The sequence below is a fragment of the Passer montanus genome, unplaced genomic scaffold (genome assembly GCF_014805655.1).
Source record: "Passer montanus isolate IOZ18808 unplaced genomic scaffold, ASM1480565v1 scaffold91, whole genome shotgun sequence".
Classification (NCBI taxonomy): Eukaryota; Metazoa; Chordata; class Aves; order Passeriformes; family Passeridae; genus Passer; species Passer montanus.
Genome location: NW_024374479.1, coordinates 690,766 through 711,088, shown reverse-complemented (window position 1 = coordinate 711,088; position 20,323 = coordinate 690,766). Strand labels below are relative to the sequence as shown.

General features: G+C 37.0%; 1 protein-coding gene across 4 annotated transcripts in view; it reads right to left on the bottom strand.

Annotated features, from left to right (window-relative positions):
- Positions 1-20,323, bottom strand: part of FAM172A (family with sequence similarity 172 member A) — a 228,109-nt gene that overhangs the window by 88,184 nt on the left and 119,602 nt on the right. For all 4 annotated transcript variants that reach the window (XR_005626147.1, XM_039695666.1, XM_039695664.1 and 1 more), the window contains exon 7: positions 17,355-17,474. Coding sequence is in view for 3 of the 4 variants with exons in the window: in XM_039695666.1 (XP_039551600.1) it covers positions 17,355-17,474 (120 nt within the window). In the remaining variant the exon portion in view is untranslated. The remainder of the gene's footprint in view (positions 1-17,354; positions 17,475-20,323) is intronic.

Genomic DNA, 20,323 nt, shown 5'->3' with positions numbered 1-20,323 from the left:
AGAATTAAACCTGTAATGAATGTTTTGACATCTTATCCCCTTTTTTCTTTGTTAATTGAAAGTTAAAACTATTTAGACTTTTTATGGTTCAGCATCAACAATTTTGTAAGATAACCTCTATGCCTTCAAGCTTTACTCTTTGGAAATAAAAATAGTCTCCTAGCACTCTCAAAATTTTCTCTCTGATGGGAAAATTCTACAAAACCTCAGTAAGTATTCTATTTAAGCTGAAATTACAACACAGTCAATGCTGGGTTTGTTTGATTTTTCATTTTACTCCATAAACATTTGACAAAGAGAGAAAGCTATTTGTTCATCTTGTGAAGGACATTATGAATCATATGTTCATTAGTATTCTCATCATCCATAAAGTACAGGCAATAAAATACGGAAACAAAGACAAAAGGTATAAAAGAATAATACAGGACAACACCAGTTACAGGCACATGGAAAAAGCCTAAAACATATAAAAAGATCTATATGAGGTGTCAAATAAGCTGGTCTTCTAATAGTATAAAAAAAAATAAAAATTGCAGCCCGACAGTTACTCAATTTCATTTGCATAAGAAGTGCAAGTGACTATTTATAAATATATTCAGATCACAAGATGTTTGTACTACTTTCCCACCTAAAGTATTGATAGACATTTATTCCAATCCTTGCATTGTAGAATGCAATGTAAATAATTAGGCTTTTACAAAAAGATTACAACACACAATATAAATTGGTTCCTATTTAATTTGAACGCAGCCAATAGGTATTTGTTCAAGAGACGAATGCTTGGAAACACAAGATTCAGAACAACAGTGCATACATCTTTAGATATCTTAGAAGTCCATTAGGGCACAATTGCCAATAAACCACTATTGTGTATACGATTCATTAAAATCACTAAATGCAATATAAACATTTAGGTTTAATACCAAAATGTGGAATGTTTTGCTTGAAGAATTTTAGCAGTAATCTAGCATTCTGAAAAAGTTAGCAATAGCAACTAAAATAATTAAACTGCATTTTACAGCAGATGCTGCAGCTATGGCTTTTTTCAATAAATACTTTTGTAGGAGGTGGTGCTACCACCGGGCAAGCCTATCCCAAGCCCCAGCATTTTCACCTCAGCACAAAATGGTTTGGGAGGCAGAAGGCAAAAGCACAATATTAGATATTACGGATGTTCAGAAATTTTTTATTATTTTTCTGCCACACACAAAGGCACTAACACCTATTTTAAGGAACAGAAGAAAATACAAAGTTTTCTGCCATAGCATGCGTCATCCCTTGTGCCCAAGGATGCTAATCTACTGATGAAAATGTGGTAGGAGGTTACACTTTAGGCTGGCCAGCAGAAGCTAATTTTGCAGAAGAAAGCAGTTGCTATTTACTAAGAGCTCAAGCCATGTGTGGCTTGCTTGAGGACAGGGAGCACATGCACAAGGCACAGCACTGCACAGGCATCTGTGTGGCATGAATGACACCAGCAGAAGAAAAGAGGAACCTGAAGACTGACATCTCCTCAGTATTACTCATTATCTTTGCACTGCAAGGAGGGTTACAATCAAAATGGAGGCTTTTTTGGGATCTTGGCACTTCTGCTGTTTGCAGCAGGTGGCTGGAGTGCACTGGCTTTGCAGAAAAGGGAGGAAAGGGGTGGATGCAGGCTGCTGTGTGAGAGCAGGCATCAAGTGTTTGCTGCTGACAGACTGGAAAAGTTTCACTTGGGATACATATGGGTGGAAGAGGAGTAATTGAAGGGGAGTGTGTCGATATGTGAGAGGTCAGAGCGAAGCAGGGAAGGACTGAAACACACCTCTTGTATTACCAGCATCAATAGGTCTTTGATGTTATAGAAAATTACTTTACTAAAACTTACCACGAATTTTATACCGATACTATGTACAACATGTAAACCTGTGTGGAGCTGTATGAGATGTATGAAGGGAGATGACAGAACAGCACACTATGGCATGTATGCATTTGGCTTACTGAATGCAGGCAGATGCTTTTCCCTAGAGGATGTGTCTCCTGAACTACCTGATTCTGAGATATTTTTTTAAGCTGCAAAAAGGGGTCTTAGTCTGTAGGAAAGAGAAGCAGAAGCTACAAAGATTTTTAAAATTCAAAGTAAGATACCCCAAGGAGTGTGCATTATATAACTAAATTTAATTTTGTGTAGTTACAAAGTATAGACTTGCTATCCCTTTCCACAATTCGTGTGAATCTACCAAATACAGTGATATTGAAATTTCAATTTTTTTTTTTCTGCAGCATTTGTTTCACAATCAGAGTTAAAACTTCACTTAGATTTTACTTAGAAGAATACTGCAAAATATAAAAAGGTATTGAGCACATATAAAAGAAGAGCAATTCAAAGCAATGCCAATAAAAAAATTACTATTTTCCATGCAATTTGATAAAAATCAGTTTTGCCCAGCCAAAAAAAGGATTTAGCCTTTATTTAAATAGGACAATTGCTTTGGGAGTTTTTTCCTGGAAAAAAAGGTGTTTGGAAGCAACATGAGAGTCTGTAGAGCAGGATGATTCTAATTGTTTTGCCTGCATCATGCACTATTGTTAGGAACACCAACACTCTTTACCCTTTCAGCAACAAGGAAGGCTAAAACTGCAACTCCACTAAATCTGGTGGTAAGCAGTCTGTATCATGCTCAAAGCAGCCTCTCCTCAAAATAAGAATGTGAAGAAAATTAGCATTTCTGGAGTGAGACTGGGAGGCTCGATCAATTCTGTCCTCTGCCTGCTGCACCAGATTACAAGTGTCGAGGAGTTCTTGATCAAGTCTTTGCTGTTCAAACACCTCATTTTACCTCAAAAAAAAAAAAATCAGCATAAATGAAGTTCAGTGACTTTTATAAAATGCACTTAGAGTATCTCATGAGTGATCGAAGTGTGCCAGTTAGATCATCAAGAGGCTTTGCGTGGACGGGAGATACCAAATATGTATCATTCATGTCGGTAGGAATGAAGCAACAGAAAACATTCTTAATTGGTACATGGTATCTGTCATATTAGCAGTACCTGGACTTTGAAAACATCTCTCTAGCAAAACAGCACAGAATTACCTCTTAACTTCAGTAATGTGCTTGTAAAATGAAAATGTCTCAGTGGCACAGGAGAGAAATGACACTTCAAACATCCTCTGTAATTTTTCCAGTCTCTGAATATCATAATTTTACAAACTAAAAAAACCCAAAAACAAACCAAGCCAAATACAGAGACTTGGAAATTATCACACACTGAAATTTCACTCTTTATCAGCCCGGCATCAGAAAATTGTCTCTTTTTATTGTGGAAAACAGGAAAACTTTAAAATATTGGTTTTTATATTGTGCTCTTCTATTTTACTCAGACTGAGTAGAAGGACTCATTTGCATTCCTGATGCGCAGCAATCAAGCAATTATTAAAAGTCTTTCAAACACTTAAAAACTTATTTCAACCCATCTAGGTCATCACTTGGGGCTGCAAATATCTGCCAAGAAAAAGCTCACTCTACAACATCCAAGGTGGGTATCTGAAAGTCTGGAAGTACCTACATATCTCTTCATCATGTTTTTCTAAGGCATCCACTGTTTAACAGCACAATGCATGCTACAGATACATTTTTTCATAGAGACATTTCTGCCTGAAGAGATTAGATTTACTATCTTTATTTTAATTTAATTATAAATACTCATGTCCCAGTCTTTCTTTTTCAAAACTGAAACTGCTTGCAAAAGGTCTCTTCTGCTACCAGAAATTTTTTAGGTCTTGATACCCTACATAGTTCACACACATAAACAAGTAATGCGTTCTCCTACAACTGAATAACAAAAATAATGGGCTGCTACGAGACACTCAGGCCCTTCTTTTATTTTAGAATTAAAATCAAGTTACACTCCCCATTTAAGAGATTAGTCCATATTTAGCCCATGCCCATCTTCTATCTTCATTAACTCAAATATCAGCAAAAGTCAGCTTAGAAAAATGAAAGGTGGTACAGATGCACAATACATGCACAGTGAAGACACACAAAATATACAATGCTTGCAAAGGAAATTATGTATAACAAAATACGTATCAGTATAAATACCCACAGATACAATTTATGTACTGAAACAAAAGAGATCAGATTTCCAGTTATGATCCTCCTTCTTTTATCCCCACAGTTTTTTGAAATCTGTATTTGCATGTTCATCCTTCTATGCTATGGAAAGCTCAAAATTCATAATTGATGCAAAAATTGAAAAAGATCCTTGTTCCAACAGGTCAACACATTCTTTTGTGATTTTAATAATGGCTTGTCCTACTACGTTTATTATTCATATAAAATAAGGACAGACAATTTTTAGGTATTATATAGCTTTCTTCTGGAATATTAGCTTTGTGGCTTTGAGAGACCATTTTCTAAAGATCCTAATAGTCAAATGACATCTTGGGAAATGTTACATTCTCACCACATTTGCATGATAATGAAGATAAAATTTCATATATGCTACCTGAATTATACTTATCTGAGTTTTGTTTCACCAAATGACCAAAGGAATATGTTCCCTAGGCCAGAGTATCACAATGCAATAGGAAACATTCTTGCTTCAGTGAAAGGACATGGAACTATTATTCAAGTAATAAAAAAAGAAAAAAGCCTGCACAGTTTATGTTATTGCATTAACATGACGTCAGCTATATATCTCTGAATATTTATTTATTTCAATGAAAATGTGACAAAATTCACAAAAATATCCATAGGAAATTTTTCTAAACATAATCAAGGAACATCGCTGTGATGCTCTTTGTTCTGGTCCTCTATAGGAGAGGAACTCTTCCATAGCATTTTGTTTTTCACTGATATGCAATACTATCATGTGCTTGGTAAAGTTCGTATGTCAGCTTATTCATTAGCTATGAGCCACCCTTTGAGTATAACCACATTAAGAACACTGCTGCTTAACCTGGAAAGACAGCCCCCAACAGACCATGTTGGCAACCTAAGGACTCTGTAGGGAATTATTTGTCCTCTCTGATCAGTCATTGGTCTGCCCAGCAGTTTACCCATATGATCCATTTTGGAGTATACCTCTAGAAAACCAAAATCCAAATACAGTTTTATGCTGAAGGTGCCATTTTAGAAGTATTTTCCTAAAGCTGAAGAAAACTAGTTACAAATCATACAAGTTACAAACTGACAATAATTATCTAAGCTAAGACACCAGTATACATATTCTTAGATTAATTCTCCTGTTATAACTCTGAACTCTTTGAAGACAGAATAGTTTTGATTTTTGCTGGAAGCTATAGGCATTATTTTAAAGGAAAAAAAACCCACAGCATGGAATAATTGGTGTAAATGTAACATAGCTTTTCAGTACATTCTGGTCTACGCTTCACAATAATTGCAGAAACACATTCAAATTTAGTGGAAAAAAACCCCCAAACCCAACAAAACCCCACAAAATAAGTTATCCTGGAAAAGGAAAAATAAGGAAAGGACTATACTCAAAAGAACATCTGAATAAAATTGTGACATCTGCAGTAGAGTTTTCCCTCGAATGTTTGAGATGAACTCAGTGTAACACTGGCTTCCAAGAAAAGACAGGGTGATCAATGCAGGAGCACATCAGGCTCCCTTGGACAGGCCAATCAATGCAAGAAAGAACCTTGCCCAGGGCCTTATGCAAATAGAAGCACGTCCTGCAACCCAGGGAGGGAACATGCGCAATAGATCAATGGCATCTGAAAAACCTTACAGCTATATCAGCCTCAGACAGTAAATATATAATGATGAATCCCTCACGTTCAGCTGTGAACTCTTTAAACTAGGTTATCTTCAACAGCTGGTTTAAAAAAAAATCTGCTGGCTGTAGACTGCAATGGTGGCAAAGTGAAATAAGATTACTGAGGGTTAAATTAACAACAGCTTTTTTTAAAGGATGAGATAATATAATCACTGTACTTTAACACCTTGTAAAACACTGGCAGTTATGTGCCCACAGGGGTAGGGACTGAGAGGGGGATGGTGGGGGTTATTTTGAATTTTTTTAAGATATATTACTCCTGTCAGAGGTCTCAAGCCACTCTAAGACAAAATATAGTACAGATACTGACAAGCAAATAAAATGCCTCAGCTTAATCAAAGCAAAAACCTCATGCCCTTTCTATCCTAATACTGCACGATACTAAGACTCTTTATTAAACTTAATTTGTCTTAGAAATGGAAAAGAGAAAAATAACTAATTAAACTATTTATTTTTCAGGTGTTTATGAGGCAATTTTACTCCTGCACTTTGACATACTGCATTAAAATCCCAGTTCAATTCTGCAGCACTAAAAGCACAGTTTTCTCATTTAATATACACACAAAATCTACTCATATTTTTATTTCTTATCACATTTAATCAAAGCCCTTAAATAGGACTATTTTAACATTTAAACATTGCTAGTCATGCTATTATTAATACTAAAATACTTCACTAATATTTTGAAACAGCTGCTTCTTATGATACCACAGTTTGAGAGCTCCCTTTACTAAAGTATGTTTGCATTCCTTTTATTCCACCTGGATTTGCAATGCCTAATATATTATTAACTTGTAGTTTCTCTGATTGATCCGCTAAAGTGGGTTTTAAAGTTTTATAAAAGCTCTACTGTTCCACGCAAAATCCATACATATATTTTTCAGCATGATTACCATTTAAATGAACATGAACATGATATACTTGTGTAGTCTCAAGAGCCTAAGGTCACAGAAATGGGAAAAAATGTGAAATAACAGTGAGACAACTTCCTTTTTCAAATGTTCTGCTCCGTTAAGAGAAAACAAATGCAAGCATTTAGAACAGCTTAATACTTCAGATGGAATAATCTCAATTCACCACAAAACTTGTAAGTGCATACTGTGTGTGATATTCCCACATCATTGTATAAGCAAATATAAAATTTCTACTCTTTTTCTTTACTAGTCTTCCTATATACATTCAAAAAGAACTGTAAAAAAAGAACTGCAAACCTTTTCACTGTGACAATGTTGTATCTTGTAAAATCTTTAATATTGTGCTGTTCACCAAACCAATCTAGAGAGATGACAACAAACAAAGTTTCAAAAAATGCCTGTTTTTTTCATACTGTACTCAGTGGGAAAAGAATCCCACAATCATCACAGCCAATCATTTGACTCTGCAGCCGTATCAATCCAGAGCCAGATACAATTACCACATACCCATAAACTAATGCTCTAGAGATTTCATTTTCCTGTCCTGATGCAACACAGCAAAAAGAGGCACCTTCTGATAAGAACCAGAAACAGGTGGATTAGATTAAAAAAAAGCAAGATGCACATTCACAGAAGATTAAGAAGGCAAAGTTGGAAGATCATCAACGTGGATAGGGTGAAAAACTAGTTTGTCAGGGAAAACAGAAGATGTGACTTTTTATTGGCGCAGCAAGGCAGTATATGTACCAGCACCTCAGGAGTTCACCTCAGAGACCCAAGAAAGAGATTAACTGAATTAATTTCCATGAAATGAATGGTGATAAGGCAAAACTCTGCATTATGAGGTACTTAAGAGGTTCCATACAGAAGACATGTCTCTTGTTACCATTGATGAATTTCTCCTATGTCTTGAAGAGCTCTGATGAGCAAGAGATGGTTCATACAGCAAACACCTCTATGGAGCTTCTAACTTCTGGGAAGTTTCTGCAACCAGTGAGGAAATAAACAGGCAGGCAAGAAATTCAGGAAAATTAGTTGCCCTGGGTTTCAGTTAATTCTGAAATTATCATAATCAACAGTGTGCTCTACACATTTCAAGGATAAGGTTGCACAGAGATGTTGCCCATCAGCTTTGGGAGAGGCTCAAAGGATGAAGTTTATCTGCAAACAGCTGAAAGGATGAGTGATATATTCTTTGAATATGGCCTTGTGCTTTGGCTTTTATTCTTCCTTTCAAGACTGGAATATGAAATGAAAAATAAACTGACTGATAAGTTATACTGTCTTGCAGAATTTAAAACAGTGGAAACAATGCAGGAAAGGAAAATAATACAAATGAATTTACTGAGTCAGAAGGAAATCTCTAGCCAGATATTGGGATAGATGCCAAATATGGTTTTATTTAACATCTTCATTAATTATCTGGAATTAATTAAATTTGCAGGTGACATTAAAGTGGGAGAAACTGCCAAGAGAAACAAGGCATGAAAGAAATACAAAACAAGCTTCCAAGATTCATAGACCTGTATCACAAAAGGGATTGTTATTACAAACCAGTTTGTCATCCTGCGCAACAAGGGCCACAACACAGCTAGATCTAATTAGGAAGACTGTGAGATAATATTGTTTGGGGGGTGTTGGGAGGAAATAATCTACTACATTCACATTTACTACATTCAGGACCACTGGGGAAAGGAAAATTAAGAGCACTAAAAGACTTTGAGAGATACATGAACATTAGCAGGTACTAAATTCAAAGAAATTTAAGAAAAAAATCCAGTATCACTCAGGTTGCATTGACCAAAATGCTGCACAGCAGAACAAAGACACTGAAGTTCATCCTCAGCTAATTATGTTAACTGCACCTAGAATACTGAGTTCAATCCTTTGCATTCTGTCAAAGAAATGTTGACAAACAGATGTGATTTCAGACAGGCATAAAAAAATAAATTTAAAAAAACCCCAGAACTAGTTACACAAGCTGAGCTACAAAAAAACAAGTGGCTGAAACTATGAGAACAATTGCTAAAGATCAAAAAATTCCTCATGCAAAAACTTAAATGTTCACTGCGTAACGTATGGATTTTGAAACAATGTGAATAAGTTATAAAAATATAAAACTAGTGAGATGATGCAACTCCAGAAAAATTTCTGCAAAGAAATGCAGAAAGTGATGTGCCTTTGAGCATAAAATCCTGTAGGTAACAAATATATATTTCCAAGTAACTGGATTTTCTAGTAACCCTAACTTTCACTCATATCTAGTTCTTTTTTTATTTCATAATTAACATGCCAACTTTGGTGTCAAATTAGAAAATTAATATGAATGGTACAATGAGACAAAAAAGTAATGATGGGTGGTGTCAACAATTACTATTCAATAGAAAATTCCAGGAAACATTGTCCTTTCCTTTTGGAAAGAAGTGGGGAAGGGACACAGGCACAGCTAGCCCCAGATCACGGCCTGAGCTGAATGAAGCACGAGATACCAGATTAGCAAATGACTAAGAGGAAGCAAAACATGATGGGGCAGAACATATTGTCTAGAACAAGGTAACAAGGAGGGATGAATATTCCAAATGTGCCTGCTCTGGAAGTGGCCAATGCTCAGGCTTTCACTGCTGCCATCCTCTACTATCATCCAGCAGCGAGGCTAGCAGGGTTTCAGATAAACTGAGGAAGGGATGACTAAATGGCATTTACAGTAAACCAACAAAAAATTTAACAGGACATGCAGTTATGATGCTATGAACTGTATTACAATCATTCATCATTCCTCTGTCTCTTCCCATTAGAGCATCCTTCCAGATTGCAAACTCTTTAGGACAAGGCGCTGCTGTGTGATTCCTACCACAACACAAATGGATAATAACAATAAATGCTAGAAAGTGAACTAATGATGCCAGTGTATGCTTGTCAGTGTATTTATTTAGGCTGAGTGGCCTAAAATGTTCATCTGCTCTGTGTTAGAATGGGCAATATATGCATACAAATACATATATGTGTATACACACACACACACATGCATACACCTCATATATCAGAAAAGCCGAATGTGATCAAGAAGCTGTTTCCAGTACAGCAAACAGTGACATGCATATTTCAGTATTTTTTTGCTCAATCCGCCATTTAATTTCCTTATGGTTGGAAACTCTCACCACAGGATTGGCTATGCCTGTTGCTTTCTACCTCAAGCTTGTGCGTTTCAAAATGCACTAGCAAAAAAGAGTCCACTGTTTCCAAAAACAAGTCTGCTCCCCAATTCCTGTTATTCAAGGTCAATGGGACAAACCTGGTTGTGTGTATAGACTAGGGAACAAGAAGTTGGAAGCAGTGCTGTGGAGAGGGACTTGGGGTTCCTGGTCAATGGCAAGCTGAACATGAGTCAGCAGTGCCTTGGCAGACAGGATCCAGGCAGCCAGACAAGGGAGGGGATTGTCCTGCTCTGCTCTGCACTGGGGCAGCCTCATCTCAAGTGCTGGGGGCAGTTTTGGGCACCACAATGTAAGAAAGATATAAAGCTATTAGAGATCATCCACACTAGGGCAATGACAATGATAAAGGGCCTTGAGGAGAAGCTATATGAGGAGTGGCTGAGGTGACTTGGTCTGTTCAGCCTGGAGGAGACTGAGGGGAAACCTCATTGTAGTCTTCAACATCCTCAGGAGGGGATGAGGAGGAACGTCTTCACTTTTATGACCAGTGACAGGATCTGACCAAATGGCAGAAAGCTGAATCAGGGGAGGTTTGGTTTGGATATCAGGAAAAGACTCTTTGCATAGAGAGTGGTTGGGCAACAGAATAGGTCCCCAGGGAAGTGGTCACAGCATCAAGCCTGACAGAGTTCAAGAAGGGTAGGGATAACACTCTCAGGGACATGTTGTGATTCTTGGGGCATCCTGTGCCAGGAGTTGGACTTGATGATCCTGATGCGTCCCTTCCATTTCAGCATATTCTTTGATTCTATGATTCTAACTAAAGAGGAAGGAAAAAAGTTGTTTTCCAACACTGGTGTTAGAAGTTTGACCTGGTTTTGGTTAAAACTCAGCTATTCCAGTGGAGCGAACCTCGAGTTAGAGTAGCATCAACTCCAGACAAATTAATCCAAAAAGTGGTCCAATTGTTCATGGCTGAGAATATGCACCTGCATATGATGTCTTTCACAGGAATACAGACTCCTGGGTCACACCAAGGACCAAGAGTCTCAGCAAATTACACGTAACTCTTGCCATGTGTTGGTCATGCTTGGCAGCAGCTTTGCCTCAGTCCTTTCCCCAAGCAGGACTTCCTAATCCAATGGCGAGAAACCTAACTCCACCCTAAATTTATTCATGACCAGTTCTAATCCATTTGCTCCAGTGCCAACAGTGTTCTTTGGTGTATAAGCTCTCCCTCCCTGCTGTTTATTCTCCTGATGTATTTGCCAAGTGCCACCAATCCCTCTAAGCTCTCCTTTACCAGGCTGAATAAGCCATGCTTTAAAGCTCAGTTTCTGCAGCAAATACAAAGCTGCTGAACCTTGTCCTTCTAGATACAGCTACCAAAGCTAACATAAGGAGGACCAGCAATTAACATAGCTCTTTTTAAGGCTGATAAGCCTGAAGCATGTGTATTGTATCTCTATGGCTATATTGATGTTAGTACTTATGACAGCTAGGTCCTGTCCATGTTGGCACCATGTCAAAGCAGGTCTGAGGATCCTTCATTGTTTCTAGCAAAATACTTTCAGTTTTCCACTGACTCAAGCGTATGAACACTTCTTCCCCACATCTGTTCCTTGACTTAATCTTTACTTAATCTTCCCAAATCTCTCAAGATGAATCACAGAAGCAAGCTGGACGGCATTAATACTCCCCTTCCTGGGACAGAAAGAGCAAAAAAAAAAATAAAAATCACAGTATCATATCTGACTCTTGTTACATTACCTGGTCATTAATTTACAGCCACTGGCAATGAATCCAGTTGTCCAAGGGTTTCTCCAGCCCTGCTGTTCTCTGTTGATGAGATCACTCTTTGTGCACAAATGCAGATAACTGACCAGTCAACGCCTAACTGTGCTGGTGTGGAACGTAACTTTCTATTACTGCAGAAATTCTACTTCTGAATACCAGTGGTTACTCCATCACTTAATACCAGGATCCAATTTCAGGAGCTCATATTTAATTTGTGTGCCCACATCAATAACAGGAATACAAAGAAAATCAGCATCAAGGCTGGAGACCCTATTCCTGTCCAATCCATCCTTTTTTGTACAACTGACCACTGGTTCCTCCATTAGCTTCTCTTGTCCACCCTCATTTCTCATTTGATCTTTTTCAGTTGAACAAGTACTTTTCCAAGAAGGACAACAAAGAACAGCTGAAATAAATAACCAAACAGAACCAAGGTATCATTTTACTTTCAGACTTGTATTTCTGAATTTGAGTACTGAATTAGACCTGCCTCAAAAATATGCAGTTTTAAGTGCCCAACACAGAAAAATCTAAGCCCTAAATCAGGTAGGGTTGGGTGAGGTTGTCCAAACACTAGACATATAAGCCATGTCCCCATAAACCTTCAAGATAGCATCCCACAATGCTCTCCCAAGTGACATTCAACATCTAAAGTGTCTTTTTTTTTCCTTCCCCCCACCTCAGTTAAATGCTCACAAAGCTTTAAAACATAGTGGTATTTTGCTTTTGTCTTCACCATAGGGATCCTGGTCACAGAGGTATTTTCCTTCACATCTCTCTACTTCTAGCTCTCTCCCATACTTCCGACAGCCATCACAGACCTTACGTTATCTCTACCACACATAGTAGACTATTTCAATTTAACATGTCAGCCAGGGGAATTAAGAGTTGCATGTCCACAGTACCCACTCATCAGTTTTTCAGGCAAACTAAACTAAAAATTAAGTAGATATATTTATATAAGTATTTATAAAAAGCAAATATAACAAACCATTCAGTCTGAGACCTCAGGAAATTAAATTAATGAAAAACTAATGACAGGTTCACAGCCTAGCCATTAAGTTTCTTAAATTGCATTTTGCCTGTGCCAGAATAATGATGCAGCCTCAGAGACTCACAGGTAGCTCAGGAGATGTCTATCATCATTATTATAGCACCTATCAGTGCCAGTCAGGGCCAGGTCCTTGCCATACTCAGCACAACACAGCAAAATGAAGTGGCAGCATATTGCAGAGAGGATCTCAAATTGATGGACCTAAAATTATTTCAAATTTTCAAAATTTGCAGATTTGATGGAATTAGGACTCTACAGTGCATAGATAATTTGAACAGTGTGTTTTAAGGGCTCGTATTGTAAAAAAGATTGCAAAAAGGACACCCTCCCCCCATTTTACCTACACCTTTGTGCAAATATATACACCCAATATTTTATCCAAAAGAACCATAATGAGTAGTTTACACCTGCTGAAGACAACCTACTTTCCTTCTCCTAATTATTGCACTCCTGTGTATAGTTCATATTTCTACAGCAGTATGAATGATGTAAGATGGAGATACTATTAATGATTCTCACAATTTTTTCATGATTCCCATGATATTTAGTATTTTTAAAAAGATAGTATTTAACTAAAAACAAAAAAGCTGTAGTTATAAGATTATAAGGAAATAACTGAAAATGTAAAGCTTAGGGTCTCAGAAATATAGGAAGCAAACAGCAGAAGTGTTCCACAAAGATTCTTCTGTGTGGGTCTTTCATGCAGGCAATGGCAAGGAAAAACGTTATTTTTAAAGCAAAATAATGGTAAACCCATAAAATTTGGCAGGAAAACTTAAAGGAGGCATTATACAAGAAACTTCTTATTTTCTGTAAATTAAATATAAAATCGACTCCACCAACTTGAAATTCTCACTTTCAGTTAAATTTCATAAAATTATTATAAGCTTGCAGTTTGGAAAGTTCTGCAATTTACTGTCAAGTAAAGCAAACTGATTCTGAAAATAAATCCCTGACTATATAGTGCAAGGGATAACAGAATTAAGAAGCTGAGATGTGTTCATGAATCATGGCTTGAGTTTTTAAAAATCAATAATTAGCAATTAGCAAAACACAATGATCCAACAATTAGTTTTAGTGCTCCACATTCAAAAAGTAATTTATGTGCAAATATTATCACATGCACATTTAATTGCAAACTACAATTACACAAAGTTTAATTTAGTAAATATTAAGATACATTCTAACATATGGCTTATGATTTACTATTTGTAATTCAACCTATAAACAACGGAACAATAAAACTTAGTACATTTATTGGTGAAACTTTATTTTCCACACATTTTAATTACTTTTAGTTATTCCCCTAATAATCTATGTCACAACAAGGTACAGAAAATGTGTGCTTATGTTGCAGTAACTGGGTAACAGTTTCTGTGTATTTCAGCATGATATTGCAGACTCACCCTATTTGTCTTAACATCCTGCAATCACAGACATGAGAAAATGTAGATCAAAAAGCTGCAAAGATCAATAAAATTTTTACCTGACGTGGCATGTATTTGAAAATTGCAGCCAAGCCTTACCTGTTTGTTTAATAAAGGATTTCCAAAACACAGCCTTATTTTTATGGTGAGAAGAAATTTGGAATGAAGACCAAAATTTGGCCACCAAAGTTTTGTAAATAAAAATTATCCTCCTTTTATACCAATTTCATATGTGATGGTCCTATCTGCTCTCTCTCACTTTGTGTTTCCCAACAAAGTGCATCAAGTGCCAATCAAGGGACAAGGCAGAGCAGCACAGCCTCCCTCAGCAGCTTCAGACAAAGGAGCACCTGGATGGTTACTGCCTATGAAGGCCAAATGTTGTTCCCTGCCTTTTCCTGGGAGAGCAGCAGCTCCTCCCACACAATGGTATGAATATCCATGAACAGGACTTTGCTTAATATCAGCTTCCATTGGGTTTTTCTGTTTAATGGCAGAACACCCCGTTTCCATCAGGAGCCTTACACCATGATGAAGCGGCAAGCTGTGGCCAAGATGACCGAAAGACGTTGCAGCACTGAACATAGAAAGTTAGACTAAGAAGATATGAATTGAAAACACAACTATTTTTGGATATTTTTGCTCATTTTCTTTTTCCCTGCAGGCAAAATAAAATGCAGAGGGCTCAGGCAGAAACCTTCACTCCAAATTAAAGCCATATGCTTCACACTACTCTCCTGTAAGAGGCACAAATGCAGAAGGAGCAGCTGTGCAACAAGTCTCCATAACAACTGTAACCTACAATTTCATGAAGCAGTTAACCCAAAAACTTGCAAAGGAAGTGTAGAGGTGGTACAGTTGCTATATGGTGTAGCTGCTCTATCAACCTCATAATCACCCCCACGTGAATCAGAGAAGAAAGTGAAGTGATCGAAAATGTATTTGTCATAAGACTGTAATTGCCCATCAGCTGCTCTGTTTCTTTTTGGAGCTCATTGCAATTACTAAGTGCTGCATGGATATAAAGTTTAAGAGAAAGGAGATGATAACAAAATAAAACCTTACAAATGAATACTGCAATGAAATAGTTCAGGGTTTATTTCAATGATGTGTCCTTCAGTGTATGAATTATTTAATCAAACCGCTTTTAGTAGTACTCAAACTACCTCTGCCTAAACCAAGTGCTAATATCCTTTGATTTTTTAGAAAAACATTGAGTTACATTAAAAATACATTTCAGGTCTAGTTTTGCATGACAGATATGTGATGTGTCAACAGATATGTATAATATTACTCCTCCCAGGTATGCATCTCCTGCAGAGACAGCAGAGTACAGAAGCTGACCCTTACTGAGACTGTCTTGTCTTTCTAACAAAGATACTTCTTAACTTCTTACTTACTGGTTGCTTCCTGCAATTGATACAAATTTTTACTCAGCTTGTGATAACTTCACAAGCCCTGAGCACCCTGACCCTCGAAGCCCCAAGGTCAGAAGTCAAGTCTTGTTCTGAAATATCAGTGTGCTTCATATTAAAGTAGAACAAAAGTGAAGAAATATTTACCAGTGTGACAAGAAAAACAAGGAAAATGGGAACAACACCTTGGTCATCTGGTATCCAGACCACCTCAAGTCATTGTCTGAAATGTGATGGAAAAAATCTCTAAGCCTCCTTCAAGTCAGCACTCTGTTTAGGAAACACTGAGAAAGGTCTCCAGTTGCTTCTTATTCCTGCCCTCTGCTACATGTATGTATCTCTGGGCATCTGGTGACCCAAACAATGTGGCTTTACAAAACCTAGAGAAAATCTGCCAAAGCTTTACTTTGGACCAATAAGTCGCACCAGAATAACCTGGGCTGAAACACAGAGCAGCTGAAAATCACATCTCAGGAAAGCCAAGACAGAAAAATTGCTTCCTAACGTTCATGACATCTTAAGAGCAACAGGAACATGCAATGCAACTCATCTTTTGCCCATAGATGTAGTTACAGAAAAAGTTATTCACCTTCAAGGTCTATTAAAAATTTAGTTTTGAGACTATTCATTGATCATGTAATAAAGCGCCTGTGAAAAATGATCAATTCTCAAACGATCTTCAGATCAAGAAATGAACTGTTCTCAAGTCTCAAACCTGTACATATCATGCATATTTTGCACATTCTCTTCCAGGATCTTAGAGATAATGAAAATGGCATTAATTTCAACAACAATGAAAAAGGGGGGTCAGGAAAATCTCAAGTTCTTAAAGTAATACCAGTGGCCATTGTCTGGATTTTTATTGCTACTTGGAGCAGCCTAAGACTAAAACCAACATGCTCATGCATGCTTTTTCATAACTAAGGCATTCATCGTATGTTCAGCAGGAAACACCTTAATCAACTTTCAGTTAGATTAAACTAATGTGTTGCAGACAAAAGACGTACATAGATGTCTCTTGTTTCCTGTGTCTATAAAATCAGTTCTAATGTTCTGCAATTTACCTTTCCACAATAAACAGGACCCTTACTTTTATGTCGTTTTCTTCAATAAAACATATCCTGATTACACTAGTGTTTTAAAATCCTATGAGGAGACTGTAGCCACACTGACAGAATGGTACACAAGTTTAACAGGCAGCTTGGCATACCAGATGGGGTCGAGAGATTTGCCTTTAGAGAAAAGAGTGAAAGACTGACAAACTAAATGTTTAGCAGTTTCAGCACCAGATGTAGAACAGCTTTACACTGAGCAAAGTTTTTCCCACCTTATATTGCTGCAGAGCCTAATAAATGGGAAAACAGAAGTCCTTCCAGCAAGTTCTGCAGATCTTTGTAGAAAAACTGCAAAAACTGAATAAAAATGCCATATTTCCCTGCACATTCAGTTCCAATCTATATGCAAAAAGCTGCATTTGTGTCTGTGACTTTGCTTTAAAACCATTCTTATATGTCCTTAGTCTCATATAACCGGTGCCTTTCAGTACATAGTCTGGACAAGAAGGATGCAGCATGTTCTGTTTCCCTGCAGTCTTTCAGGTTCATGCACACTTGGGACCTTACTGTCTATCTCAAAACCAGAGAAGATACAGTGACCTTCTGGTTGCAAAAAAAAATCCTGACCAACCTGGACATGACCAGTGGCACAGTTGTTTCTACCTAGCTATTTCAAGAAGGTGATCACAAAGAATGTAGAAAATCTGTGACAGTCTTCAGGAAAGACAGCAATGGAGAATTCACACTTACCAACTCTACAAAGGCAAGTCCACCATAACTGTGAGCAACAAAAAACACATTCTCTGCAGCTGACTGGGAAATAAAATGGTCCCAAACATAAATCGCATGTTCTTCAGGAGAGCCATTATCCTGCAGAAAGAAATTACATTTGTGACAATTATCTTTTAAAAAAATGGCAATTCTGTCTAAAAACAATGTGTTCCTATATGTTAGAATGTTTTGTTAAAATAAAGATCAAATGAATACACACTAGTATCAAAAAGAAAACAGATTCTTTTGTCTAAATAAAGGCAGTAAAACTGTTGCTTTTTGAGCTTACTTTAATAAATACAACAAAATTATGCATCTGCAAAATTTTGCAAAAATACCAGGATGACAATTCTGCTAAACAGAGGCATTCATAGGAATTATGAGCTTGGATTTTCACTCTTTTGACAACTCTTTTGTCAAACGTTTGTTCACTGAGGGTTTGTTTAAACTACTTATGCCTTAGACTGGTAAATAAAAACAGGTAAGAAATACAATATAAATACATAATCGTAGAAGAATTTAGGATGGTAAAGACCTAAAATTTCAACTTTTACTTTATTTTTTTTCATACTACGAGCCATTGGAAACCTGAATTAAGATTAAAATTATGGTATTTGCAACTAGTCTTTCAAATCTTACTTTTTGTGACTGCAGACTATGAGACATGGTGCAAACAAAACACCTCTTGACTGATGGCAGCCATTACTTTGGAGTTTTTGGTAGCTAGGAGACCACATTTTCTTACTATTGAACAAGATTTTGTCAAAGTCAGCCAGTGTAAGAGTCACAGAAGGCACTAGAGGGACACACAATGAGTTTAGTGCAGTCTCATCAAAACTCATGGTTGTGTATTTGTATCCTTGAGGCTCTTGAAAAGAACTACACCCCTCTAGATTTTCCTTTTTTCTTGGGTTGTTGAGGTCATAAATACAAATTTGATCTAGTCTCAGGCAACAACATGCTCTGCTAGGTACCCTTCTCTACCAGTATTTCACACAACCAGGGTAACTATATTGGCTCTTTTCAGGCTCCTGAATGCCAGAAAGAACTAATCAGTCAAAGTAATTTTCCTAAACTTTACATCCCTTTTCCTTTTGGTCAGTGCCAGCAACAACTCCATATCCTTAGCTAATTCAGACACAGACAAGAAAAGCCTAGTTTCCTTAGGAAAAAGAAAGCACAAACCAGTAAAAGCCACTGGCAATCAGAAGCTGCTAATTACACAGTATGAATTATTGAAATTTATCAAGAATGTTGAGGTGAACTAGATCTCAATACCATACTGCTAATCAGTTTTGGGGATTTAAGATCTTATAAGTGTTTAAAATCAGTGGGAAGAGACACAACTCAATAATGTGATTGATTCCGGTTTTTATTTCTATTCTTATACCCTGTTTTCTAAGTAAGAGTGAGATGGTAACAAATCTTTTATGGATCTTGACTCAAAGTTTTTAGAATAATGATGTGCTTTTCTGCTTCAGCAGCAGTGCTTATAAGACAGAAAAACCTGAATTTCTCTTACTCCTGGACAGATTCTGCTCTTCACTGACTATGACAGAACATAGTTTTAACTAATTCTGTATCACCTATTATAAACAACCTCAGTATAAGAAAAGACTTATTTCAAAACAGTTTGTTCTGTTTTGAAATTTGATTGTATACATAGGTACAGAAAGTAAAGACTCCTCCCTTTGTGAGGAATGAGGGAAATTTTTTAGAAAAAATTACATAAAGAAAATATGATTGACAAACCAGTCATTAAGATAAAGCTGAAGGACAACCTTAACAGGAGTTTCCTGTGCAAAACTGATGTATTCTATAATCTGCATAGAAAAGAGTACACTACAACACTGAGAAAGTTTCAGAATTACTAATTTATCTAAAAGCGTTATCTTAGTTATATACACAGGAGGTATTTATTTTTCAATAATAATGTTGACATTAATACTTTTAACAGCAATTTTTGCATAGGGACCCAATGCTGTTTAAACAATCTGAGAAAAAGAGGACATTTTTTCTGCTTAATATAGCATTTTCAGGTTGCTTTGCATTTATTAATTGACACACTGCTAGTAAAAGCACACCATTTTAGATTCCACAAGACTAAGACATCAGCAAAAACTTCTGAACTCAGCCCAAAAAAACTTTCACCAATCGAAGCATAACCAGTGGTCTAGTAAACTCAATTAATAACTTCACAGTTCACAGTCCAGTGCAAAGACTCAATAGGATTCTAAAAAAGCAAAAAGGAATGAGCTAGAATGAGTTGAATATAGACTGTAACTTCCTTTATTACCAGTTAAAAAAACCCAAAACGATAAAATGTCAGGATAAACTGGGTAGCTGTACACTCTACTAAACCCTAAACAAGGTTAGAAAAGCAAATATGTGTAAGAAGGAGTCTGGAGGAGTCCTATATGCTTAGAAGAAAAGCCCTTTGTTCAGAGCATCTGCTTATTTTTCCCCTTTGTAACAAGCCTATGTTACAAACACCTCAGACCTGGCTCCATGTATGTACATGGAATATCCAGCTGCAGGAGCAGTGCACAGCTGATCTCCTTAGGATTTCAAATTGCACTGGGTCTGTGAAGTTTAATCTCTACTGCCTGGCTTGGATTAAATTATGAGACAGGATGCTGCATTGTGAAACAGACTGAGATGGAGACATGCAGGAAAACTTGAACTTCGACTTACAGCTTCTGAAAGCTGGTCACTTGCAGCACGTAATTCTACGTCAAAATAAGTGGTCTGGTTCTTTGAATTTGTGGGTCTCCAACCCTCTGAAAACCCTTCCTCTTGATTGTTATATATATAATCAACATGAAGGAAGAAAAGACTAAGAACTGTATGATGTGAAAAGGCCCTAGTGCAATGTTTACACAATACAAAGTAATCCAAACAAGGCTACTCCTGGGACATCCATTGGGCAGAAAAGTGGAGGGAGTGAA